Here is a 27,538-nt window from a genome sequence, read left to right on the forward strand (position 1 = left end):
TGAGCCACAGAGCCAGGCCCTGGGGAAGGCTTTTATACATTATGAAGTGAGGGGAAGATGATTTCCCTTTCATATTTTAATATTAATCTTGGACTTTTAGTGTTAGAATACGCAAAGTTCAAAGGTGGATGCCCAATGATTTTCCATCGAAATTCTTGCCACAGATGAGCAGGGCCACTGCTAAAGTGGGAAAGGTTCCCTGGAATAGCTTCCTGGGTTGTTTCTCTGCTCACTCTCATAAGGAGGTCCTGTCAATCTCTGGCCTTCTAGAAAGCCAGCAAGCACACTGCCTTGAGCCGTCTGGGCACTTGTTCAGCAGGGGCGCTGGGTGTGCTCTGCTTATGGGGATGCAGTGGTCAGAAGTGAGACTCCACAAGTTCATGGTGCATTAGATCACTGGGCACGGGTGGAGTTTCCTTTGCGATGCTTAATGAGATAGCATACATTTTTAAGGAGGTGGAGTGTACAGCTAAAAATGGGGAAGAAATCTATATTCCAGCATGGCCTGTTTGTAACGTCTTCAGCGCAGTAGTATGAGAGGCATCGGAGATGCTGGTCGGGTCACAGCAGGGAGCCTCGGGTGTCAGCAGGTTAGGACTGAGCACGGATATCAGTAAGAGCCAAGCCCACTGCCTTCCAGCATGGCTGATGTGAACCAGGGGCTTTCAGGTGAATGGTAGTGGTCTACAGATAATGTGACCTGGATGAGAGCAACATCAGAGGAAGAAGAAAAGGAGACCCACCTTACAGGCAGTGATCTGTAAAAGGCCAGAGTTGGAGAGTCAGAAGTAACGCTGAAGACCTCCAGACCCAAACCTGAATGTGGTGCAATGGAGAAACCGTTCCCACACCTGGGGGAGGGAGACCACCCCTGCCCTGCTGTGCAGAGCTTGGTCCTGGGGCAGAATGGCAGGCAGTGGGCTGGTGCTGAGTGCTGCACGTGAAAGCAGCAGTCAGGGCTAGCGGGCCTCTTCTTTAAATGAAAGTGGAGTCGTCTTCTGTCTTGTTCTGTCCTGTTCTGTCCTGTTCTGTCCTGCTCTGTCCTGTCTGTCCTGTCCTGTCCTGTTCTGTCCTGTCCTGTCCTGACCTGTCCTGTCCTGTCCTGTCCTGTCTGTCCTGTCCTGTCCTGTCTGTCCTGTCCTGTCCTGTCTGTCCTGTCCTGTCCTGTCCTGTCTGTCCTGTCCTGTCCTGTCAGTCCTGTCCTGTCCTGTCCTGTCCTGTTTTGTTCCGTGGTTTCTGTGTTGCTCATGCCAGGAGAGGAGTGCCCACCATGCTATCCACTCTTCTCATACTCCTTGTGTTTGGTTTCGACTTGCCCTACTGAATCAGTCAAATTGCATTTCTTCTTTTTACTTGATCTTTGTTTTCTAGTAAATAAATGTAGATAGATAGATGATAGATAGATAGACAGATATAGATGGATAGACAGACCGACCGACCTAATGGAAGTGAAAAACATATGCACAGTTCTCTGCGTATATAGCATCTGCTTGTCTTTTCCCATGGTTAATATTTGTATTTGAAAAAAAAAACATTTTTTATTCTAAGTAAATGCATGTTCATAGAGAAGAATGTTCAAAATTGAAGACTATGTTGAAAGTCATTGCCATCATCGCAGCAGCAGCCGGAGGTCACTACTTGTAATTCCCTTTAGGAATATGTAATGCACCTTTTGAAGGAGGATCCGTGAGCGTGCGTGCTGCCCGCTGGTGAGCACTGCACCATGGTCATGACCCTGCTGGCAGCCGCCCTGTGCCCCACGCCCGCCATGGCACCCCCATAGAGACAGCTTGCAGATTTGAGGGTCGCCGTGTTGCAGTGGGGTGGGTGGCGCTGAGAATGCTGCAGTGTCATCAGTCAGGTGGCGGTGAAGATGTTGGCGTAGTGCAGGTTAGTGTTGATGGTCCCTGGTTTTGTACAAACCGGAAGCCAGATTGCATGATGGTTTGAAATTAATTTTCCAATGACCACAAGTCATTAGATTAATCTCATGAGTAATGGGAAAAAAAAGCAAACAAAAGAATCAGTTAAAGTTAAGATATTTTAGTTAAGCAGATGATTTGTCAATCCAAATATCATAGACTACTACTAAAAGTCCTCTTAAACATCAGTGTGGTTAAGGTTACATGCCTGTGTGCCAGTTGCTGGACAGCTTACATCATCTAGAACGATGAGAAGATTGACTTGTGAGAGGATAAATTATCTTTTTAAGATTTACTTATTTGATTTGAAAGGCATACTTTATGATAAAGAAACAGAGTGGCCTTCCATTACTTCCCAAATGGCTGCAGTGGCCGGAACTGAGCTGTCACAAAACTAGGAACCAGGAGCTTCTCCCAGGTCTCCCACATGTGTGCAAGGGCCAAGGACTGGAGCGCTCCTCCACTGCTTTCCCAGGCCATGAGCAGGGTGCTGGATCAGACGGGGAGCAGCGGGGACACGGAAGGGCATCCATATGGGATGCCGTCACTTGAAGGTAGAGGATTAGCAGGTTACACGACTGCACCAGCCCACAAGAGGCTAAATAATCTTATTGAACTTGAGTTCATTTATTTTGCTTTTTCTACAACAGTTGATAAATAAGGACAGGGGTAAACAGCACAGTGTGTGTTAATCACAAATCCTGTGAGGACAAGCAAGTAGCTGTGATCACACTGAGAAAATTATGCCATGGAGTACTGTAACTGCGCCTTGTAGCATTTCAGTAAAATAAGCTTTCTCCTTTGGATAGTGTCTGTTTTTGAGGCGTGTAGTTTGCCACCTGGTTGTAAACGTCATGAGGTTTCCTGCTGCCTGGTCAGGAAACCTGGCTTCCTCGCCCAGTAGTAACCGGCTGAGAGCAGCCAAGTCCATCTTGTGCACAGAATCGTTCACTTCCATTACTCGTGCATTAATCTTCCTCTTACGCCTCCCAGTAACGTGTATGTCATGTGTCACAGTAGATTGCATTAAAAACAACTAGGAAAGGCCAGCTCGCCCAAAGAAGGAATAGCAAAGGAAAGTCCTGGCATTTGTGGCCTGCAGTGAGTTCTTGGGTGCTTTGGGATTGTAACTGACATAGCTAGACTACTCGTGTGAATTCCGGATTGTCCCATCACTTACAATGGCCCACAAGATAGTTGCAGGGAAATGTATTTTGGCACACCAGGGTGTATTAATCTAGGAACAATGAGCATCTTTTAGTAATTACTCTTACGGAACAAATTTCTCAATGTTTCTCAGATCCAAAAATACAATCTTATACTTTTCTAAAGTCTGGAGAAAACATACCCCAGAATCTTTCATTAACTGTTGGCACCAATTGACAGTAAATGCACCCCTTCTACTCAGCTGTGCCCCTGCAGCGATCATCAGGCCTGGCAAGCCCACATGAAGCTTGCAGTCCCAGGCTCCATAGCTCTGCCTGTCCCCCTGGCCTATCCTGTCTCCCCATTCTAGTGCCGTACCTGCTGTGCCAGATCCTTGCCATGCTGCCAATGCTCCAAAAAGTTGCCTCTCCATGGCATGCTTCTCGCACTAGTTGAAACAATGCTGACAACACTGTGGCTTTTGCCCAAACCCCGTGGCTCAGTCCCAGGTGCCTCCCCAGCAGGATGGACCCACCCATGGATTAGATTTTACCTCAATACCACAATTGTTCTCTCTGAGCCTGTATGAGCACAGAGTGGACATCTCTACCGACCTCAGGTGAACATGTGGTCTGCATCCCAAAGTGCAGACTGTGCCCTCTTAGCTGATGCTCTTCTCTCAGAAAGTGGCTCACAAACACCCAAGGAGGACACTCAGGACGGCAGCATACAGCGTGGCCTCGTCTTCCTCTGCTGTTGACTTTACAGAAAGCACACGGCTAATATCAAAGAAACACTGTTAACACCTCCTTTTGAAAAAGTTATTTTCAGTAATTCAAAGAGGAGACAGCTTGCAAATGCCAAGACTAGAGATCCAATAAAGACAGCAGGACCAGGTGAGAGGGAGTCTCGCTGAAATGACAATAGCTGTGTGAGCCTCTCAGAGCACGGATAGGGCTTTGATACAAAGTGCAGTCTGCTCTTCTTTTTAAATCTTCTGCAGACACTACATGATGAAAGGAATATTTTTTTTTCTCAGCCCAAGCCTTGCTATGCTAGAGAATTCTCTGCCCGTCACTCTGATTGGCTGTGCCTTTCAGCAGAGGCGAGGCTCTCAGCCCCATTGCTCCTGCTCTGTGTCCCCTGTGCATACAGAGTCCTTCACTAGTCCCCACAGAGGAATTCCACCGCCCCAAAACACACACCTTCCCTTGTACCCCAGTTGCCAGGGCTAGGAGCCGGAATTACTTCATTTGGAATAGTAAGGGCCTTGCTAATGGCTTGGAAATGAAGCAGAGGATGGTTTGAATGTTTTGGCCCCTGCCACTCAAGTGGGACAGCGAGATGAAGCTCCTGGCTTCAGCATGGACCAACCACAGCTGTCTTATCCATGAAGATGTGTGCCAACCAATGGGGGGCCTCACTTTGACTTGCTGATTTCTTTTTTTTTTTATTGTTAATAACATTGTATTATGTGATACAGTTTTATAGGTACTGGGAGTCCCCCCACCCCTCTCATAACCCTCCCCACATGGTGGATTCCTCCACCTTGTTGTATAGCCACAGTGCAAGTTCAGGTGAGATTACTTTATTGCAAGCATATACCCAGCATAGAGTCCAGCATCTTATTGTCCAGATAAGTTCAACGGCTTCTTGGGGAGAACTTCTCTGGTCTGAAGGTAGAGCCAACAGAGTAAAATCCCGATCAATTAAAAGCCCTAACATAACATCAGCAACAATATACAATGTTATGGAATTAATTGACATAGTATTGAGTAAACAATGTTAAAAATAATGCAAGTTCAATTTTTTGAAACACATGGGTTGAGACAGTATTAATTACAGGTTCAAAAAAAAAAAGAATTACAGGTTAAATTAAGGCAAACGTGGTATCTAACCTTTTGGGATTGGCTCATTTCCCTTAGCATTATAGTTTCCAGTTGGGCCCATTTTGAGAAAGAGACAATCTTTTTATTAAAAAGAAAGAATAGGAACAAGCATTTAAAATGGTTAAAATGCCCAGACACACATTGCAATAGCTCAATTTATTGTCCATCCCTAGCTCCCAGCTTTAGCCTCCTCCCAGTGCAGACCCTGGGAGCATGACTCTGGTGAGTGGGTTCCTGCCACCCACATGGGAAAGCTGAGTTGAGCTCATGGCATCCAGTTCAGCCCAGTCTCTTAAAAAAAAAAGGGGGGGGGGGCAGTACTGTTATGATAGCAATAAAAAAGGGAGTGGGGAGCAGCTGAACAAAAGTCAACAGGCCTGGTTTGTACAGTACATTAGAGAACATAAGTGTGTCTTCCACTTAAAAATGGTGGAGAAGTTAGTGTATCTAAAATACTCTTGCAGATACTTCTAGGAAATAAAATGTAATGATGTTATTTTTCTAAGAAATTAATATGAAAATGAAGTGTATTTATGCTTCTGCCTAGATTGGATACTAGCAAAATAAGTCTTTGCTTTTGCTAAATAGTGTTAATTTGGGAACTCTTGGTGGTTGAGATGAGAAGCTATGCATTTTGTGTGATTGCCCTTCCTTTCTCTGACCTAGACTTGGTTACAACACCCTCTGGAAACTGGCCCTGGGTCACCTGTCTAGTGCTGTCCTTCCCTTAACACCCTTGTCGGGGGTCACACTGACCCTGGCCCCTCCACATAAACAGGTGCTTCTCACACAGCCTGCCCTCCCACACGGGCATCCTTCAACACAGCCCATGTGTTTCAGTCCAGACAAAGAGCTCCGAAATGACTAAAAGCAGGTACTGACTGGAGAAACAATCTTTGGGGTTACAGAAGAAGCAAAGCCTGAGTTCAGCCTCTTACTTGGTGAACAGCTTCCCCATTACTTCATATCAATCTCTGACGGCTAGCTCGGAATGTCTTTGTCTGTTAGCTGGCATTCATAATATCAACCCAAATCAATTGGGGCTGTGATCCAGGAAACAGACGAAGCCAAGCAGATGCTTAAGGGGGAAAGGCAGACTTGTGTTGTAGGCTTCAGGAACTGGGAGCCACCCTCTACTGTCAGCATGGTAACACCATCCGAGGATGGAAATGCACACTTTCAATCTTTCTCCATTCTTTGCCCTTTATCCCTTCTTTTGTATATTCTTGCATAGGTTCTTTCTATTCTACAAAGTAGAATGGCTTGTGATCTATGTGACTGCAGGCCCAAGTACCACAGGAAGTGCATGTACTCCTTTCTCTCCAATTTCAACAGAAGCTTTGGGCCCAATTTTGTGGGTTTGAAGCAGATCAGACAATCCAGGACTCCCTTGCTCACACCGAGGTTACATGCCACCTGTGGGGCTGCAACTGGAATACAAGTTCTTGTTTCCAGAAAGACATGCAATGAATGCAGGATGGGGCAGGAGTGCTGTGCGACCTAGCGGAGCTCTGTGAGGTCCAATGACGTAACTTTCAGGGAACATTTGGCTCAGTGTTGAGTGCGCAGGCAGTTTCCCCCGCTGAGAACAGTTCCGCATGCATGATGGGCTAAGAAGACACATCAGGAGGGAAGTGATGAGCACACCCTGAACATGCTACAGAAACTCCAAGTGAATGGTTCCTGGGTAATCAGCTTTGTTTTTGCAGGTCACCCTTTCATTACTTTTCTTGTTGGCAGAGATTAAGAGACTGTCACATTTACTATTTACAAAACTTTTCAAACATACTCTGCTTGCTCTAGGACAATTATTTTGCAAAATGCTCACACTTGAGACCATTGCACTCTACTGCCAGGCTCACTGGAACAGTTTATGCAACCAGTAAGTGCAGAGGGGGCCTGCCCAAAGGCCCACCATCCTCTGCTACTGGAGATGTAAAAAGCAAGAAGTCACACACAACCCGAGTCTCTTTGTTGTTCCCATAAGACTGATACTAGATCATAATGGCCGGCCCACAGAGCTGCTTGGGTAACTAAAGGGGTAGCAGAGCTTGAAAAATAGGCAACTGAACAAATTGCAAATTTGTATTAGAAAAGACAGGACGTAGGTGGTCATAATTTCCAAACAAAGAACAATGAAGCATTGCTGAAATAAAGCATATAGGAGCTCTGCTTCAATGAGAGTGCCAGGGTCAGGGGTCGTGGGGGTGCAGTGGCATTCAAGCAACAGCATCTAAGCTGGAATGTGAGCAAAGAGAAAGAGCAGTGAGTGGAACCCGAGGATGTGGCCCCAGCCACTCTGCTCTGCCCTTGACTTGCTGTGTGACTTGGAGCAGGTAACTGTGCTTCTCTGGGTGCCTGGCTGCTTTCCTCCAGAATAAGACAATAACAGCAATGCAGGGTAGGGACTGAAGTGGCACTACTGTCATTTATGCCCTTACCTTGTGTTGTGCGAGCTGGCAGCCCCTCAGCTGCCTTCTTGACCCCCAACTTATGCATCTTGCCCCTGGACTCCTGCTAAGGTTGTCTCTCTCCATCGCACGTCTGAGGGTTTCCTTCCCTCTGCAGAGCACATCTGACTCCACCCTCCCGCACCGTGACCTCTGAGCGGAACCTGGACTCTCAGCTTCCCATGCGTACACTACATTTAGGTCTTCTGACAGGCAAACAGCTTCCTGCCTCGACACCTTCTCGTGGTGCACGTGTCTCTCTGTGGAAGTGTGCTCATCTTGCTAGGCACCAAGGTCACTCTTTTCCCTCTTCTCAGACTCCAGAAATGCTTTTGGGGTCCTCGAACCTCTGGAGGAACCGGACAGCTGATCAGCACCTCCAGGGTTTGCCTTGCCTTACACCAAGGGGATGTGTGTGTGTGTGTGTGTGTGTGTGTGTGTGTGTGTGTGTGTGTGTGTGTGTGTGTGTGTGTGTGTGTGTGTGTGTGTGTGTGTGTGTGTGTAGGGCAAGGGGACAATCTAATACCAACAGAGAAACCTGATCTAGAGGAGAAAGGAAGAATTCTGAGCAAGAATCAGGGAATTGTGTAGAGAGCATGAATTGAAGCATTTGCCTTGCGAAAAATGGACCCTCTCTCCTCCCTCCCTCCCTTTCTTCCTCCGTCTCTCTCTTTCTCTCTCTCTCCAACCAGGGGGTGGCTGCAGATGCTCTGTTTATGACAGCCTAAAATCTACCCCGAATGGGTCCTCAGACCTTCTCCATGGAATGCACAGTTGGTGGTGGGAAGCTGCCAAGCTGGGCCTGGACAATCGTGGCAACTCATTGGAGTTGGGAAGTTGGGAAAGAGGGCAGCGTGGGCTTGCAGTGTTGTTCTTATTGGGATTTGGGTGTTCCAAGAGCTCCGGCATTTGTCCTAAGTGTTACCACGACTGCCATGGTGATACTGCACTGGATCACCTGCTTTCCCTTGCTTGTAGGGGTTAAAGTTTTTCTACTTCCCACTTACTTGCTTTGATGTTTTCATGGATATTGTCTTGCAGTGACCGAATGCTGTACTCCTTGATTTAAAATTTTTTTCCTGACTAGAAAAAATACTAAACATTACAATCCATAAGATAATACGACACCTGAGATGTCTCAGGGCAAGGGCTTCACTGAAATGCACAATGGAAAGAGAAGTGATGTCTTCCACTGGGGCAGAATGTTCTGGAAGGTGTTCTGGGTTGAGTGAATTTCTCTGTTAAGTACTGTTACTATTTTAGAGCCTCTAGACAATCAAATGGATATTTTGTGTCTTAGTCATGCTGGGTGTTGAGAGAGAAGCTGAATGGCTTCTCCTGCAGAAGCTTGCTTCTCACACCGGCTGAGGCTGACGTGTGCAGGGTCGAGGTGCCGGCACACTCCGTCTGCCTAGGACCTCGTGGGTGGTCCCTCCTTGTGTCCTCACGTGGTGGACAGGGCCTGCTGGCTGTCGGGCCACTTTTCTGAGGGCATTCATGAGGACTCGCTACTCGGGACCTAACCACTTCCTCCAAGTTCATCTCCTAATACCATCATCTTGGTGCTGGACATCCCAGCACCTGAACTGGAAGCTGGATATACGGAGCCTAGCTCTGTGTTACCAAACCTCATCATCTTTATACAAACACACACTCACACTGACCCTGAAGAGGGGGGCAAAATGACTGCCTTGTCGCCTCTTAGAAATCTGGTGTGAAAGCGAGCTCCCGTCCTCACACTCGATGAAGACACATCCTGTGACCAGCTGGAGAAAGGTGGTGAAGCAGGATGGTGCAGTAAGGATGGTGACCAAGCAAGAAGGGCAGGCCTCACGTGCACCTGAGCCCTACTTCTTCCTCATCTGAGCATTCTTCATTTGTGATTAGAGCTCCACTTTGTGTTTTGGTCTTGGCCTCATGTGGGGGTCTCCTGAACTCATCTGCTTCTGAGCGAGGTGCAGGTGCATTTCATTACATACAAATGAGGAACACTGCAATGTGCTGTGGTTTTGCTGCCCATAAATCAGGAAACAGATTCAGTATCCATTACCTGAGGCCTGCCGTCCCCAGCCCCTGGCCGTGTGTTTCAGGAAATGTATTTTCTCGTTCATTTACTGCCGCACTTTGAATCATTGCCCCTGCCTCCTATGCCGTGGTCTCTTTCCCTTCAGGCTGGATGAACCCATCTCTTTCCAAGGGCAAGGGCTGCTGCACAGTAATGGGCAGCCTCGGCCTGGCCCACGCAGCGCCCTTGCTTGTTACCGTGCTCTGTCCGACTCCGAAGACGAACGAATGAGCAAGTCCAGCATCATCTCATTTTCTGTCTGAACTTATTTTATTAAAATGCAAATACAGAAACAGCAAGTCTCAATATTTGTAAAAACCTTTTGCTCCCCACTTTCACATCCTCAGTTATTCAATAGACCCCAGCATCACAATGGATCCATTATGCTGTGATTTCTAGGGAGTTGGGCAATTTGATACTGAAAAATGTGAGTATCTAACTTAATGGTGGAAAATGTAAAACACGGTTTGGAGTGTCCAGCAACACACAGTGAAGGCCTACTGACTCGGTGGCTTCAGTAGTTGGGGTGGTGTGATGGTCCCCAGGGCCCCAGCAGGCCTGGGGGGCTGTGCGTTTGGCTGTGGGGGGCGCTCGGAGGTGATCTGCCCTGCGTGTTGTTCTCAGGTGGTGGAGCTGTGCCGTGTTAGCAGTCAGGAGAAGCTGGGCCTCACGGTCTGCTACCGCACGGACGACGAGGACGACGCGGGCATCTATGTCAGCGAGGTAAGAGCTGCGTGCAGGAAGGCGGGGCCGCTTCACGAGCAGGGAAGTTGTCCTGCCTCGGAGGCTGGGGTGAAGAATTGGAGCTGTTCCAATGCTTGTCACTTTCAATTAGGAAAGTAAATTATGCTGCCCAAGTCGTGTAATTATTGTCAGCTTGTTTAATGTGGTGGCTTCCACCGCAGCATCCGAGCCTGGCAGGGGGTGATGGCAACACTGTAGGTCTGCGTGAATCCCCTTGAGGATGCAGGAAGCTGCGGGAAGCCGAGGTCCTCCAGGGCCGGTCTCTGGTTAGCTGCGGGGATCACAGGAGTGGCAAGCTGTTTTCAACTCACGTTTGCAATCACCAGTGCATCTCTTAATGTGGTGACAGGGTGAGCAGATGTGCGTGTGCAAGGAGTGCCTGTTGGCGTGTTTCATTCAACCCCAGCGTCACTTTCGAGAGATGGAACATGGAGTGGGAGATGCCTTGTGTGATTACGACTGTAAAAGATGTGCAACCACAGTTTCCACTGTAGATGTCTGTTTCAAACTGTCCCGAGATGATTTTGCCAGAAATGGGGAGGCATGTCTCTTTTTCAACTTAGACAAACATGGCGTTTACATGCAGACACACCTATGCAAGAGTACTGCAGAGTCGTGGAAAAATGCAGCCTGAGTTGTTATTGTGGTGTGAACATTTTTGAGATCCATGCCTGATTTCTCCCTTGTATGCCTTTTCCACAAACGTCAGACGATCCCTCGTGTGCATATAAACGTATTCAAATGTACATGTTTATATCCATGTGTGTCTGCAGGAGTCAGGCACACTGGATGCAGATTCCCGTCCCACGCTGTGGAAGATTTTGGAAACATTCCCTCGGGCCCTTAGCTTTGGTTTTTTTCTACCAGAACCTTTACAGTAGAGTTTGCTTCATTGTTTTCCATGGAATCCATTTGAATAAAAAAGAGATCACATAATTAATACGTTTAGAAAACTGCTCAAATGTATGAGTTTGCAGCACCACTCTACTTGCCAAAGTCTCTTCTGATTTCCAATAGTCTCTTGGTGGAGTCTTTCGGTTCTCCTGGGTGAAGAATCATGTCATCTGCAAAGAGAGATTATTTCAGTTCCTCATTTCCAATTTGTATTCCCTTAATTCCTTTTCCTTGCCTAATAGCTCTGGCAAAGACTTCAAATACTGTGTTGAAGAGTAGTGGTTCTCTCGTGCACATTCAAGCATTTTTTTCCTTATGTTCAACTGAAGAGAGCTTGACTGTCATGTGTCATGGTGAAGTTCACTTTTGATTAACTGTTGGGAATTCTGTGATACTCCTGGATATTGTTTTCCAATTCTTTCTCTAGATTAGGGAAACTTTTGTTTAATGTTTCATTGAATACACCTTTAATCCCAGCTTCTCTTTCTGTGCCTGCTGGGACTCCCAGAACTCTTATGCTGGGCTTTTAAATCGTATCTTTTCATTCTTGGATACTTTTTTTTAGCTTGGCCCAGCTCTGCTTCCAGCTTTTTGTTAGTTCCTATCACCAGGGGGAAACAATCTTCCAATTCTGAGGTTCTTCTTCATTCTATTTTTCAGACTCTCCACTGTACTTTTAGTTTGCTCCACTGTATTTTTAACTTTTATTATATCAGCTTTCATTTGATGCATTTCCTGTGTGACATTTTCTTTAAATTCCTTGAACTCCTGTATTATGTGCTTCTCACTGCTGTTCAGAAGCTTTATAATGAGCTTTCTGGATTCTGTGTCCCCCATTTTCTCAATGGCTTCTTCAGCTAACTCTGAGGTTGGTAGAGGCTTTTGCTCCTTTGCCAGAAAGCCTTCAGTAACATTCCTTGTGCTTCTGTCTCTTCTTTTACCTGTTGCCATTGCAATGCTGGTTGGCAGATTCTTCTCCTTACAACGAGTTTCTAGGATGTATTACCTACAGGTCTACAAGTCGATTTTTATGTTCAATCATTGTCCTGGATTAGGAAGATGCCAATGGTCCTAAATAACTGGCCCATGCCTGGCCATTAAGTCTGAGTGTCACCTGAGTTATTTTGAGTGGAGTCCATAAGGTGCCATGAGGGAACTTTTTCTCCTGAGGAGCCTGTGCATTGCTCTAAGCTGTGACTTTGTTCCAGCTTAGCTCTTGTGTAGCTCAGCTGACCTCCCTTCAGTCTTAACAATGCCTGGCCCCATGAAAATGGCATCTGAGTGCTACTGATTTAGCGCATGCACAGTTTACCCTTGCCCCTCTGTGCAAGATGGCACCCGGTGGGGCACTGACATAGATCTGGGGCTGTCCGCCGTCAGATCCGGGGACCACACAGACCCTGCAGGATGTGAGGCTCGTACTGCTGTGTGTGGGTACAGCTCAGTGCAATTAGGTAGAAACAAGCCCACTCCACAAGATGGCACCTAGGACAGGGGCACTGCTGGAGAATCGGGGCTGCTGGCTTTCAGATCTGGAGACTATATAGACCCTGCAGGACATGCCCTCCCCATAGGATCAGATCAATGTGATCAGCAAGAAACAAGCCCACTCCGGGCTGTTCCCTCAACTCTGCACTCTGCCCCACCACACAAGACAGTGCCCCATCTCCGTGCTGTGAGTTCCGTCCTGCTGTTCTACTCCCTGGAGTCCGCAGCTCTTTCTCCAAACGTTGCAAACTGTTCAGCAAGATTGGCATGTCTCAGTCTGCATTTGCCTCCTGAGCTCCCTGCGTGAATGCTAGTTCCCACCTTGCTGCCATAAGAGCCAAGCCGTGGCTGTTGCTGGATCCCTGACTGTTGCTGGAGTCCAGATCTGATAAGTTTTAAATAGAGCCCAAAAGATCTTCCTAGTTGTTGAGAGTAATTTGGAGTGAATACTTTACCCAGTCTATAAAGTGGTACTGAATAATAAAATGAATGGACAGGATTTTTTTTTCACATTTCTTGAGTAATATCAATTATAAATCTTCATGAATTAATGGCTCCTGAGACAAAAATTCCTTCCATAGTATGGGCTTAAGGTGCAGCTACCTGCTTTTCTGAGCCAGCAAAGACAGGAATTAAAAGCATCTTCGTGGGAAGTACATCTCCTGGGTCCAGAGTATCATGGTGTGACCGTGGACCTGACTCAGCTGAAGCCTGGCTAACAGGTGGAATTGAGAAGAGGGAGTGAAGACAGGAAGAAGAGCAGAGGGAAGGCCATTACAGTTATGGCCATCTGATCAACTTGCTGATGAGTGCTAAGGAGTCCGTGTACACATATATGACCAGTGAGAGCTGACACACCAGTTAGGCCTGGCATCACTCAGTACCAAGTGTTGTGTGTGACTCAGAGCACACTTTTGAACTCTGGGCGCTCTACCCCCCGCCCCACTGAAGGCTGTGTCCTCACCCTGCAGGTGGACCCGAACAGTATTGCTGCCAGAGATGGTCGGATCCGAGAAGGTGATCGCATTCTGCAGGTAAACCATCTTCTGACCTCTGCCCCTCCACCCTCTGCTGTGTGCCCTCCCCACCAGCTTTGATTTCATTTTGTGTCTTAAGAAAGGTTAGAAAAAAGTTGTTCTTGCTTTCTGGCATTAACGTCTGCAAAGCAACAGCAATTATAGACCATCTCTTAAAGTGTTTTTAGCTGATGATGAATTAGTTAAGGTGCAATGTCTTCAGGACTTCAGTTAAGTCCAGCTCTGTGAACCGGCCTGTCCTAAAAAGGGATGACAATCACACTACCACCTTTTCACCATTGTGAAGGTGAGTGGCAGCGGCACAGTGTACATCCGTGCTGACCAGAACTGAGTGGCTGTCACTACCGGCAGCAGAGTACAGTGGGTGAGTGTGGGTCCACATGTGCCTGTCCTCTGGTGTGGTCTGACAAGGTTCTTGCTGTTGACCAATGCCTCTCCAAGACTGGGGTGAGTTTCATGGCTGACCTCAACTGCCAAACCAAGACAGGGTGCTAGTGGCAGGTGGATACTTCCTAGTACAGCCTTTGGCATCGGGTGGTAGAGCCAGAGCTGGCATTCCCAGGGCTGCTCCCCACCTGTGTCCCCTGCAGACGGCTCCATTGGATTCATTTCTGCTGAGAGCCAGGCCTTTTCCTGCTGGCATGTGGGGACCTCACACTGTATAATTAGAAATACAGCAGTGTGGGCAGGTGTCACCATGTCCTCAAGGTGTGCTCACGCCATCCCGCCACCTCTCACTTCTGCAGGTGACAAGTCCTCAGCTCCCTCAGCTTGTCATCCTTGCCTGTCTTCTCCTGCCAGGTGCCTCAGACCCCTTCCTTCATCGTAGGTCCATTGCTAAGGCTCCAGTTAAGAAACAAAGAAAAATGAATTCCAGGCTTCTTAATGGGACCCGCATTTATTCATTAAGTGTGACATATTTGTAAAACAATCGGGTAGAAAACCACATTTTATCAATAGCACAGTTCCTTCAGCAAAGGCCAACTCCTCTGAGGAATGCTTTGTTATCCTGTGAATGCTTTTTCCAAAACCCTATCTACCCAGAGCAAAGCTCAGAATGCGCAAGTATTAGAACACACAGCCACATGTACTTGATTACAAACCGATGTACTTGAGGAACAAATATATAAGAACTACACTTGCAGGTACAGCCCTTGGGGAAGTGGTCAGCTGGGAATTAGTAGGTTAAGAGAGATGAGGCCACTGAAAGAGGCAACAGCAAGAACACGGCCACAGGCTCAGTGCAACGAAAAATGGAGTCAAATGGGTGCAGTTAAAGTCAGGCATGTAACTTCAGGATTCTTCAGTTACTGCAAGTTTTTGTCTACTAGAACATTCTGGAGTGATTGCTGGGTATGACGTGACCCTGAGATTTTAAGGTTATGTTACTTATAGTATGTCTAATCGGAGATGTTGGCAAAGTGTGTGATACCCCTAAACTTCTTTCAAAATTAAAATAACATTAGTTCTGAAGCTTTTATGACCTGGGTCATTCTCTAATACAAGATTGCTTATTTCTTCATGAAGTGGCACAAAAATCTTTTCCATAGATGTTATTCCTCTGTTTTATCATTATTTGCACTGAATGTTTTGTTCTCAACGTGGGTATGTGAGAGTGATGTGTGAGTGTGTGTGAGTGTGTGTGTGTGTGTGTGTGTGTGTGTGTGTGTGTGTGTGTGTGACTCCGGATGTGCCGGAGAGGATATTGGGAGCAACAGACAAACCTGCCACTTAGGTCACTCGCATCAGAACAACTGCGCTCCATTCCTAGTTTGATGAGTTTTATTTTGAACTTTAAAAAATGCATGTAAACTTAAGAGTTAAATTTCCCATCTGTACACACAAGTGAGAAATGATTATTTTCAAGTTGATCACAGAAAGAAATAAAAATAGGTTGTGTAGTTTTTTACTAATGTTTTCTACTTTCCTTGTAGCATGCATATGGTAAAGCTGTTGTAGTCAGGGTGGTTCACTGTGGTCCAGCATTGAGACTCCTGGGCTGTGTGCAAGGACCCCTGCGTGTGTGTGTGCCTTGGCCAGGTCACAGAACCCCTGTCTGTGTTCCTGCATTGGGCAGGCTGCAGGACCCCCACATGTCTGCATGCCTTGGCCAGGTCACAGAACCCCTGTCTGTGTTCCTGCATTGGGCAGGCTGCAGGACCCCCGCGTGTGTGCATGCCTCGGCCAGGTCACAGAACCCCGTCTGTGTTCCTGCATTGGGCAGGCTGCAGGACCTCCACATGTCTGCATGCCTCGGCCAGGTCACAGAACCCCTGTCTGTGTTCCTGCATTGGGCAGGCTGCAGGACCCCCGCGTGTGTGCGTGCCTTGGCCAGGTCACAGAACCCCTGTCTGTGTTCCTGCATTGGGCAGGCTGCAGGACCCCCACATGTCTGCATGCCTCGGCCAGGTCACAGAACCCCTGTCTGTGTTCCTGCATTGGGCAGGCTGCAGGACCCCCGCGTGTGTGCGTGCATTGGACAGGCTGCAGGGACTGCAGAAAAGCTCAGTGATTGACTTCAGGCTTGTCAGTGGAAACCCTTAGTAAGGAGCATTAGACTAATTAGTGAGAAATGGTCAGTGCAGCCGCCTTTGCGATCCATCTAACGTACAGATGGAATTAGTGCTTGTCTCACACTGAATTACTGGACCTCTTTAAGTTTCTTTGCACACATTCTGATTTTAAGTTAGGATCAAAGCTCTTACTGTCTGTGTGGATTTGAGCAGTCTGTACCAAAAAAAAAAAGAGAAATCTTGCAAATTTCCAAAGGAAAGAGCTGATGGACGTCAGAGTTAAATGCCTTTGGATGTGAAGATGCAATCTGAGATACCTAACTGGACAATGAGTTTATCCTGTTATAATTAGTAGCTAAAGATGTATGTGAAATACTACTGGGATCTCTCTGTGCAGTCGACAGTTCACTCAAGCGTGGATTCTTTCACTCATTACTCTTTTAAAAAGTCAGATTTACCCTGTGTTAATTTTTGTTTTTGTCGTAAATATGTAAGAGATCTTCAAAAAGTTTGTGGAAGTGTTTAGTATGAGAAAGCCGTGCATGAATCTTAAAATTACGGCACAGTCAACCTCTAATTCCAGTTTCCTACACATCTTTCGATGTCCCATCGTGTGTAGGAGATGAGCTTTATATTTCTTGGCTTTGGTGGTTTCCAGCATGAGCTGTTCTTTCTTTGGATTCATGAAGCACAGAGGGGTAGCCCAGGACAGATGTCGGGGCCACTGAGGCAGACACATGCAGAGATAGATGATTAAGTGGAAACAAGGCTTGCCGTGGCCTGGGTGCTCTGCCTGGTGAGAGATGATACGCCGCACCCTAATTGGCTCGCAGCCAGCACGCGGGATGACGGATTCTGGTGGCCGCACTGCCAGTCCTGCTTCCCCGGCACTATTATCTCGGAGTGACACTTCCATTACTCTGAGCGGAGAAAGATGAACGTCAGCTGTCAGGGGCTGGTTAATTGTGTGGCTAGATGTATGTTGCCAGGGCACAGGTTGGACGTTTATGAACATAACTGCTTCCTCTGATGTCCGCCGTCCTCCAGGGATCGATGCAGCCCTTACAGTCAGCGCGTAGTTGAGTGAAGGTGCTTTATACGCAGGGCGGCAGACGGGGCTGTCGTGTGTGCTGTCCATACATTTCCTCCAAATGAGCTGGGCTTTGCCATTTATGGTGTGTGGCTTTGTGGGAAGGGGAGCTGAAGGTGCCACTTGCATTTGTTTTCTAGATAAATGGAGAAGATGTCCAGAACCGTGAGGAGGCCGTGGCACTGCTGTCCAGCGAGGAGTGCAAGACCATTGTGCTGCTTGTGGCAAGGCCGGACATCCAGGTCAGAATGGGCACCGGGCCTGCTGGCTGAACTGACACACATTGAGTTCACCCGTGAATGCATCCTGGGTGTCTGCAGTTTTGTGTCCAGCTGCTATCCTGGGTGTCTGCAAAACAGATTGTGTGTAAGCCACAGCTTTCCCAGCCTACCCACCTTGTCCCTTGTCAGATGCCGCAGCTCCCCCATGTTGCTCCGCCTATTGACGGCTAGAGAGCAGTGAGTCCGAAGCGCTCAAAACGGCCCCTCTCCTTCCTCCCACTCCCAGCCAGGCAAAAGAGTTCACGGTTGAGAGATGGGTGACGTGAGGGTGAATCCTCTGTGGATGCTTGCTTTCAGTTTTGAGCAAAATCTGCATGGGCACCGTGGGTACGCTGAGCGAGTCTCCGGGGAGAGAAGCTATGGCACATGCGGCCACCCCCTGACACCCTCCTTCTTTAGCGTCACATTATCGGTACAATGTTTTATGTAGAATGGTGCCATCCCTTGTGTTGCCAACGAATTTCAGGGTTAGAGTGACAGACATTTGTCCAGCTTCTAAAGGGGGCTTTTAAGGCATCATAGGGGCAGCTGTCACGACAGTGAAGGAGAGGTGACGGAAGGACTGTCGGTGCCTCCGTGCATGTCCCAGCACAGTGCCGAAAGGACAGTGCATTGTCACCATCCTCTCCGTCTGTCAGTGGCGTGAGTGAAGTTACTTATGTCGCCATTCGTCTCCTGGGTTATTGATCTGATATTTTTTAGACTCAGTAGCTACTTGCTATCTATAAATTACGTCGGGGAAGTGCATTGCCATGTCAGGCCGGATCCTGACTTGAATATAGTGGTTATAAAAGATCACCCTTTCCGTGTGTATTTCCTTTATGTCCTTGACTGTTCTAAATGGCCCCCATAAAATGTGCTGTCACCCAGCGCAGAGCCCAGCCACACTCCTGAGCACAAACGGTGCTGGACAGCCTGTGTGGGAGTGAATCCTGAAGTCCACGTCGAGCTGCCACCCTTAGCTGCACACTCTCAATCCAGCCACCTCACTGAAAGCACACCGAAGGGACTACGTATGTTTGCCTATTTAAGGCAGTTCAGCAGCCGTGAGTCTGTAGAAAGGGTACTTCAGTCTTAGCATGTCGCATAAGGATGTCAGTGGCTTAAAAGGACACGGACTTGGTGCTGTCCACCTGTGATGGCAGAGTCAGGAGCTGCCCTCCAGAAAGAGTCAAGGCCAAGGGGTAACTTCAAGTGCAGCAGCTTGGTAAGTGACAGCCATGACCCGAGGGATGCTGTCCTGCCTGTCGACAGTGGGCAGTGTGCTTGCACCTCCGTGCTCAGGAGTCTTGGTGTCCCTGCAGGAAAGTTCATGACCTTGAGGAAGTCGCAGGGAAATCTTAAGGAAAAAGTACTGTGTGATCATATCCCAGAATGTCACTTGAGCAGCAATTGTCGTTAGTAGGAAAAGAGGACTGAGACAGATCTTGTCTGTTGCCTCTCTCTTCTCCATCACATTCAGCATATGTGATTATTGTGACTTTTCATTGCTTTTTTGCAGCGTTTTGTTTCTGGGGAAGCAAGGGAGCTTTCTGAGCTTCTGCAGTGTGCTCAGAGTTCTTGGATGTGATCTATCGGACTTGCTTGGGGCAGTCCTGGCCCTTCATCTTAGGCCCGTTTTCTTCCTCAGACCATTAAAGATCCTGATCTCCTGGCCCCTGCCCCTAGTGGACACAGGGCCATCATGAGAATGTCTTTGTGCCTGAGGCAACAGGGGTGACCTGCTGCAATATGGACAGGCCCCACCCCATGGGAGCAGTGACCCTGCCTGCTGTGCAGCCCAGCTCCAGGGTAGCCGGTCTCAGCCAGGGAGCAAGCAGGAAGAGGATATGGCGCAGGGATAGGAAGTGACCAAGGAGACTGGCCCTTCCTTGGCTGTGCTGACCATGCCTGAAGCCCAGTCAGGGCGTGGTCACAGCAGCACATGTCCACTGCATGGACATCTCTGTGAGACAAACCATGGTGGCCTCATTAATTTCTACCATCTGTTCTCTCTATCTCTGTCGTCATGTGATTAGCCTTCAAAACACTCCAATCCACCACAGTCAATAAACACACAGCTCCTTGGTATATTTATAAATGTAAACATTTCTAGTTTTATGTAGTTTCATGTGGAGTCTGGCAGTTGCAGTTCTGTGACACTTGAATGAAAAGATACAAAATGTGAGCCACTATGGATCTGGAGGACCTGCTCTGGAGGACCAGGGTAGATGTAGGATGGACTAGGCTAGGTCTCTGCCCCTAATGAGCCAGGAGTGAGCCGTGTCTGGGTATGGACAGGCCTTGGCTGGGCTGAAACATCCAACATAGATGAGGGCAGACCAGGCTGAACCAGTTCACATCACCTGCTGGTGAATGAGAGCACCAAAACAGAGTGTGGGAAGGGGCAGGTATGGTTGCAACACATACCATTGCACAGTACAGCTAGGATTTGGATGCCTGCTGGGCTGGGCTAGGCTATAACCCTCACCAGCATCAGCTGGAATTGGGGGTGGGCCAGGCTGGGTCAGACTACAACACCCACTGGCAAATGCCAAGGTGAGGTGGGTCATACCAGACTGGACCTCAGCACCCCACCAGCTCATGTGAGAACCAGGGAGGGAGGGGGCAAAGCCGGTAGGGGGAATGGGCAGCGTTCCCCTTCTGGACAGCCACTCCAACTGAGTGCGTGAACTGGGATGGGGGCAGATCATACCGGGCAGGGCTACAACACCTGTGGGCCTCATGTGAGCTAGATTAGGGAAAAGCCAGGCTGGGCTGACTGTTCTGACTGGTGTAAGCATAAATTGGAGTGGATGAGGGTTGGTTGGGCTTTGCCACAGCATCAGCTGGCAGAGGCTGACACTGGGGGCTAATTCTGTCAGGTTAAACCACAGAACCTGGAAAGTGCATACTCTAGGAGTGAGAGTAGCCTAGGAGGGAAATATGGGCTCCTCCCTCTTGGTTACCAGTTCCACTGGAAAGCATGAAAACCAGAATTGGGGCAGGGGTGGCTGGACAAAACAGCATCCACCAGTATGTGTGTGGGCTGGATGGTAGGGCTGGTTGGGTTGAACTAGGCTTCAGTGCCCATTGACATGTACAAGAGCTAAATGGGATGTGGGACAGACTGAACAAGTCTGGGAACCAGGGTAGGGGGCAGGTCTGGTGGGGGTTAGGGAGAGTCACCCCAACTAGGCTACAGCTCCCACTGGTTGTGTGAGGGCCGAGCATGAAGTAGACAGAATCTGGCTTGACTGCAACACCCATTGGTTCATGTGGAAGACAGAGCTGGAAACAGAACTGACCCAGCAATTGCAACCACCAGCATTAAGCATAAGCTGATTGGGGCAACAGACTGTGCCGACCCTGTACTGGCAAACACATGCAAGAATCAGGTCTGGGATCACCCCAGACAAAGTTTCTCTGGGGATCCCTCCAACTGAACTGCTGATCTAAGAACCCCAACCATGAAGAGACTGTGGCAGCCAGTGGATTCTGAAGAGAGTTCATCGTGCTTGGAGCAACAAGATTGGCAGCAATAAAGAAGTGTTGAACTATCAAAACTGTATGAGCAGGACCCTCGGAGCGTGCCTCACATCAGGGACCTGGGAGGGGTGGGAGGCTGGGTGGGGCTTTTCCCTTTATTTCTTCCCTTACTCCGGATACAGAAAAAAACATATATATAAATGTGAAAACAGTGGTCTTACCTACTTTCCTGTAGCCCTTGGCCCTCTGTGCTCTAATCAACTATGTAAAGATTACCAAAATAAATAAATTTTAAAAAGAATAAATTGGACAAAAGGCCTCATCGGGGCCCTGGCCCCTTCGTGTGCAGGGAGTGGCTCGCTGGCAGGCTTTGGGATTGGGTTCCGTTGTCTCTGGAAGCTCCGGCCGGGGCCCTGCTCCGCTCACCATGCCGCTCCATGTAGCACAGAGGCAGGCAGAGGCTCCGCCCCAGTGCCTTTCATGTCATAGGCAGAAACGGCAGGTTGCATGCATGCCAGCTCCCCATCCGCTTTGAGGCCAATTACCTGCGCCGTCAACAGGGCTCATATTAGCAAGGTAATCGCGAGGTTTCCACTTCACTTGGTGCTGAAAAGCCAAAGCGATCTGCTCACTGAATGGCTCTGAGAAGCCTGGTGCTTGCAGCCAGCACTCACCACTCACAAAGGAGACCCTCGCAAGCCACGCCCTCGGCCACCCGGCCACCCAGCCCGGGTCTCCTATGTGGTCTCTCTCTTTGCAATTGTGCTTCAAAGCAAAGCACATGGCTGAGAAGGGCCTGTTGGTTTTTCCTTTCCTTGTGAAGAGTAACAGAATCTTCCCTTTTTGCACAGGGAAAATCAGTGCTGGCTGTGGACACTTTGGCAGCACGGAGCCATCTTGTTAACTTGGCAGTGTCAGCCTCAAATGAAAGAGCAGGATGGGGGTCCTTTGTGTGCGTCTCACTGGGGGGCTGTTGTTCGGGGGGGGGGGAAAAAGCTTGATTGTCTCATAGCCCTATTAGTCCCATTGCAGTTCTTTTAACCTGTGGAGCATCGTTGGTAATGAGCGTGACCGCTGCAGATTACACAGTGCGCATTTGAAAGACGGTAATGTTCTCTTTGCGAGGTTGCCTGGCCGGGCGAGGGGATCTGTAGCTGTGCTTCATGAAAGGATAAAAGGCGCAAGAGCCCAATTTCTTTTTTTTTTTTTTTTGTCCCCTTTTCTTCTTTCTGAGGAGTGAACCATGGGAGGCTGGTGTTCTGAAGAGAATCATTATGCTAAAAAAGAACTGGTCAGGTGTCGCCGTGTGAGTTTATCCTAATTTAGTGCGAGTTCTCGCTAACATAATATAATGGACTAATGTATTCTTCTGCAGCTGGATGAAGGCTGGCTGGAAGATGAAAGGAATGAATTCTTGGAGGAGTTAAACTTGGAAATGTTGGAAGAACAGCATAATGAAGCGACGCAGCACACCGCCAAGGAGGCAGAGCAGGTGGGGCCCGCGAGTTGAGCGGCAGCATGTGAAATGTCGCCAGGTCTGTTTTAAATGCGCATCCGTGAAAGGGGACGCACACAATAACGAGCTTGATCGCACATCTCCATCTTGGCCATGACTGTCACAAATGAGGCGAAGGGAATAAATGCAGATGCTTGCTGTTGGTGTGTTTCCAGTCTGGGCAATCCAGGGATGGCTGTGAGTACAGGGCAGTGGGGTTGAATGTTGACCAGGGCACTGTTGGCACCCGAGGGTCGGCAGTGAACAGCAAACACAGCTGTTTCTTGCCATGCTGACTGGAGACAAACTACACGCTGGGGGTCTCCCTGGCCCCAAAGCAAAGTTGACCTCCAAATCATAGTGGAATATTCAGGTCAGCACAAGAGGACGCTGACGAGCTGGCCGCTGCTGGCCTTGCGGCAGTCCCTCTGTGCTGAGCGACCGGGGCATCAGGCTTCAACTCACACCTGAGTTGGAGGTGACTGGCATACTTTTGTCTTAAGGTCTTGGTGTCATTCATCCAAAACTCATGAGCACGTCACATGTGCCACATACCACACAGCGTACTAAGAAACTTAAAAATGAAAGATGACAGTCCCTCCCCTGGCTCAGAACTCTTCAGAGATCCCAGTGTAGCAAGTCCTGGAGTTCAAGGCCGATCAGTGGCAGAATGTGCCAGTCTGATGCCTGTCTTCCGTCCCCTGTCGTGATTTGTGACCACACTGCTGGCTGTGTAGTGACACCAACACTCGTTACGAGAGAGAAGTTAACTAAGCATTGTGGTGTGTTGACTCACGCACAGTCAGCTTACAGAGGCATCCCCTGTTGGCTCAGCACTGAGCTGTCAAATCAGCCTCTGCACTACGGGGAGTGGTCAGGGGAAGACTGGGAACCCCAGAGTGACACAGTTCATGGCCATACACGGTCTGTCTTGTAAATAACTGAAACACTGAATTCAAGGAAAGTGACCGCACATGCTTTGGTTAGGGCATGACAGGTGGTTCTGTGTGGAAGTCCAGGAGAGCAGTCCGTGAGATTCTGTGAGTGTGGACAGCTACTGCCCACACCGTGCCCAGCTCTGTCCTCCCAGCAGATGGAAAGTGGTTCAGAGAAGGATGAAGGGTGGGCATTGCAGTGTGGGCTAAGCCACAGTGTGGGCTGTCTGCACTCCATGTCTACCTTGGATCCAGCTTCCTGCTGGGACATCTGGGCGACAGGAGATGGCTTTGCCCTCCCCTACAAGTTACAGTTCCTGGCTTCCACCCGGCCAGGTCTCAGCTGTTGCAGACACTGGGGACGTGAACAAACGGATGACAGATACCTGTCCCTGTGTGTGTGCCTTTCAAATGAAGATGAATAGTTTTTAAATGTTTCAGAAGTAACAAATGAGTGGGTGGAATTTAGAAGGGCACTGGGGTCCCAGCGGGGAGATCCTGACTGCCTGGGGGTAGGGCCTTTTAAAGCCCTCCTGGGTCGCCCGTGGGCCTCTGTGCCTCCTCCCCAGGGAGAGGAGCCCCGTTAGTGCAGTTGTTGCTGTTCACACTGAGTGCTTCTGCACTTGGGGAAAGACAGAAGACCCCGTCAGGGCCAGGCCAGTCAGACCGTTCTGTGTCGGGACCTGCTGAACCACCTGCCTTTACTCCTTTTCGGCCCAAGTCCTGAGGAGTGGACCCCCCTGGAGGGGCGCTTGTGTGCTGCTGTGCAGCTGAGTGAAGCCCAGCGCTGGCTGCCCACAGCTCCGGCTCGCCTTACTTACTTTGCAGCCCAAGATGCTGCCGGGCAGAAGTGTCGTTTTTTTCCTAAAAATGATTGCGTGTGCTCAAATTCAAGTCAGTTTCCAGAACTGAGCTTTGGCCGAGGCATGTTTTGTTCTCATTCTGTGGCGTCTTTCAGTGCTAATCGGTGTCCTTCACTCCCACAGCCGAAGAAGCAAGAGGAGGAGGAAGGTGCCACGGACACGGCGACCTCGTCGTCAAACCCCCAGGAGAAGGACAGCGGGATGGGCCGCACGGACGAGAGCCTGCGCAATGATGAGAGCTCGGAGCCGGAGAACGCGGCCGAGGAGCGTCGCGGTGGTGGGGGCAGCACGACCTTGGCCAGCCGGAGGAAGCTGGGGCAGAGCCGGGACACCCTGGGCGGCTGCGTGGGCCAGCACCGCGACGCCGCCGCTGAGGAGTGCGAACGCTTCCGGCAGCTGCTGGAGCTCAAGTGCAAGATTCGGCAGCGTGGGCAGTACGACCTGTACTACTCGCGCAGCACCCTCGGGTGCCCGCCCAGTGAGACCCCGCAGCAGGGTGTGGCGCACGAGCTGCGGCTGCTCAACGAGGAGCTGAGGAGCATCGAGCTCGAATGCCAGAGCATCATGCAGGCGCACCGGCTGCAGAGGGCTGCAGGCCAGGGCGGCGACAGCTGGGCCCTGCCCGACGGAGGCTTCCGCCACTACAACACGAGTGTGGATGCTGGGCGAGGCCAGCTGGGCGACATCCTGGAGCACCCGGAGAAGTCCGACAAGGACAGCTCCAGCGCCTACAACACTGCAGAGAGCTGCAGGAGCGCTCCGCTCACCGTGGACCGCTCCCCGGACAGCTCGCTGCCACGCGTCATCACCCTGGCCAACAAGAAAAACCTGCGGATGAGCGCCGCTGCCACCAACCAGGGCAGTAAAGAGGCGACAGGCAGCAAGGCCAGAAGCAGCGACCCTGGCGATGCTGTGGAAGGCCGGGAGAAGGTTCCAGAGAGTAGCAGGCCCGCAGATCAGGAGCAGGCTCTGTGCCAGCGCGTCCCCTACCTGTCTGCTTACCACAGCTCCGCCTCCCGCGTGGCACATATCCCTGCGCACGCCCAGCACTATCAGAGCTACATGCAGCTGATCCAGCAGAAGTCGGCTGTGGAGTATGCCCAGAGCCAGCTCAGCCTGGTGAGCGTGTGCAAGGACTCGCCGCCCCGGGGAGCGGAACCCAAGATGGAGTGGAAGGTGAAGGTGCGGAGCGACGGCACGCGCTACATCACCAAAAGGCCCGTGCGCGACCGCATCCTGCGAGAGCGTGCCCTGAAGATCAAGGAGGAGCGCAGTGGCATGACCACGGACGATGACACCATGAGCGAGCTCAAGATGGGGCGCTACTGGAGCAAGGAGGAGCGCAAGCAGCACTTGGTGCGCGCCAAGGAGCAGCGCCGGCGCCGCGAGTTCATGCTGCGCAGCCGCCTCGAGTGCCTGCGCGAGAATCCGCAGAGTGGCAGCGAGGCCAAGAGGGAGGTGAGCATCCTGGAGCTGAGCCACAAGAAGATGATGAGGAAGCGGAACAAGAAGATCCTGGACAACTGGATGACGATCCAAGAGCTGATGACGCACGGGGCCAAGTCCCCCGACGGCACCCGCGTCCACAATGCCTTCCTCTCGGTCACCACCGTATGACGCAGTGACCGCTGGGAGCCACGGGACTAGCGAGGGTGCAGCCGCCCTCGGTTCCTGTTGATTGCCTCGTTCAATGTGGCATTTTTTAATATATATTTTGCGACTTTTTCTGGGTTAAATTTTTGTAAGCAGAAATACCTGATAATTTTTCATTTGTTTTTCATACGCCGGCATCTTCTCTTTGAGATCTGTCTTTAACTTGTGATATATTCCTACTCCTCGTTTATATATTTAAAAATACAAAATAAAAGGAAATAATAAAAAAACTAAGGAGCCAACTAATTTCCTACTTCTGTGTATTTATTGTAAGTTAAAAATCTGGGTTTATTTCTCTAGGTTATTTTTTACTCTAAAAACAACTCCGAGTCAGAACATTGCTGAGCTTCTTGGCATAACATGTCAAGTCCAACCTGCTAGTAACTTACATGCGACATCTTCTGTGTAAAATCCACCTGTTGTCAAGATCCCGTTGTAATTTAACACACCCATGGCTGTCTCTTAGTCTCAGTGGCGTGTAGGTGGACAATCTTTCTGTGCTATGTAGTGACATTGGTCATGGTAGCTAACTATCTGTGGTAATTGTGATAATAAAAGAGAAATAAATTATTGATTATCCTTAAGAAGAGTTACCAAGGAGTGTTTTATTTTCGTTGTCCATGAGGTTACCAGATATAAATTAGTTATATATGTATACTATTTAGAAGACTTCTAACTGTGGATTCTCAAATGTGCACATTTTCTATCTCTTTTTTCAATAAAGTTGTCTTGAAACACTTTGTTCAGATCACTGTCTCATTCCTGCCAGGGCTGTCTTCCATGTGCAAGGTGTGGAGCAGGTGCTAAGCCTGCAGTACCTCTTGTTGCTGCCTTGCCCTCAGCTGCGTGACGCGAGCCAGGTGGATTGTGAGGGAGAAAGGGAAGGGAGATGAGTGAGGTGTCTGAGCTTGTTTGTGACGGCAGAATGTGGCTCAGTCGGCTCTCACTGTTGGAAGGAGATGCCTGGGACCAGGTCTCTTCAAAATTAGGGCTTTATTTGTCACTGTTCTGGAGGCTGGGCGATTCAGGAACAGACACTTCAGGGGCATGGTTTCAACAAGTCAGTTTGAGAAGAGGTGCACAATTGAGTCCCTGGCAGTATGCATATTTCTTAGGATGATCATTTTGGACTGTGTATTCTGAGGAATCAACTTTGCAGTAATATTCAGACAGCTTTGCGCACCGCACATGTCGGTGTACTGAAAGGTGAGATTAAGAGATGGTAGATGGTTTAAATGCAGCAGCCGATGTCAAAATCATAACCACTTGGATGAAGGGACATGAATTTGACCAAGTTCTCTCTTAATACCTGGGGGTAGGGTTGCTCTAATTCCGGGGGACACATCAGCTCAGTCCTTCCGACCTGCCTCCTGTCCAGCTGTGCTGCTGTGGTTCTGCTGAGCCGATCTTGCTTCTGCAGCAGCCGACTCGTTCCCACCCATGTTCTCCCATGCTGCTCTCCTGCCCCATGTCTTCATGACAAATCCCACACTGCTTTGCTCAGACTTCCTGAGCTCTTGCCCACACGCGGCACGACCTTGTACACTTGGTCCTTTGGCTGACCACAGGCTGACCTTGTCCCATTTCATAGATCCTGAGTTCAGG

The 27,538-nt window shown here is 49.3% G+C and overlaps 1 protein-coding gene across 1 annotated transcript in view; it reads left to right on the top strand.

The window, feature by feature from the left end:
• Positions 1-26,642, top strand: part of PDZRN4 (PDZ domain containing ring finger 4) — a 93,595-nt gene extending 66,953 nt beyond the window's left edge. The window contains exons 4-8 of the mRNA XM_040978889.1: positions 10,097-10,195; positions 13,570-13,632; positions 17,379-17,480; positions 22,363-22,479; positions 24,404-26,642. Coding sequence (XP_040834823.1) covers positions 10,097-10,195; positions 13,570-13,632; positions 17,379-17,480; positions 22,363-22,479; positions 24,404-25,897 — 1,875 coding nt within the window. The 3' untranslated portion in view covers positions 25,898-26,642. The remainder of the gene's footprint in view (positions 1-10,096; positions 10,196-13,569; positions 13,633-17,378; positions 17,481-22,362; positions 22,480-24,403) is intronic.
• Positions 26,643-27,538: the final 896 nt, after the last annotated feature.

Source organism: Ochotona curzoniae, unplaced genomic scaffold (assembly GCF_017591425.1).
Source record: "Ochotona curzoniae isolate NIBS_2020 unplaced genomic scaffold, NIBS_Ocur_1.0 contig_2927, whole genome shotgun sequence".
In the NCBI taxonomy this organism is placed as follows: domain Eukaryota; kingdom Metazoa; phylum Chordata; class Mammalia; order Lagomorpha; family Ochotonidae; genus Ochotona; species Ochotona curzoniae.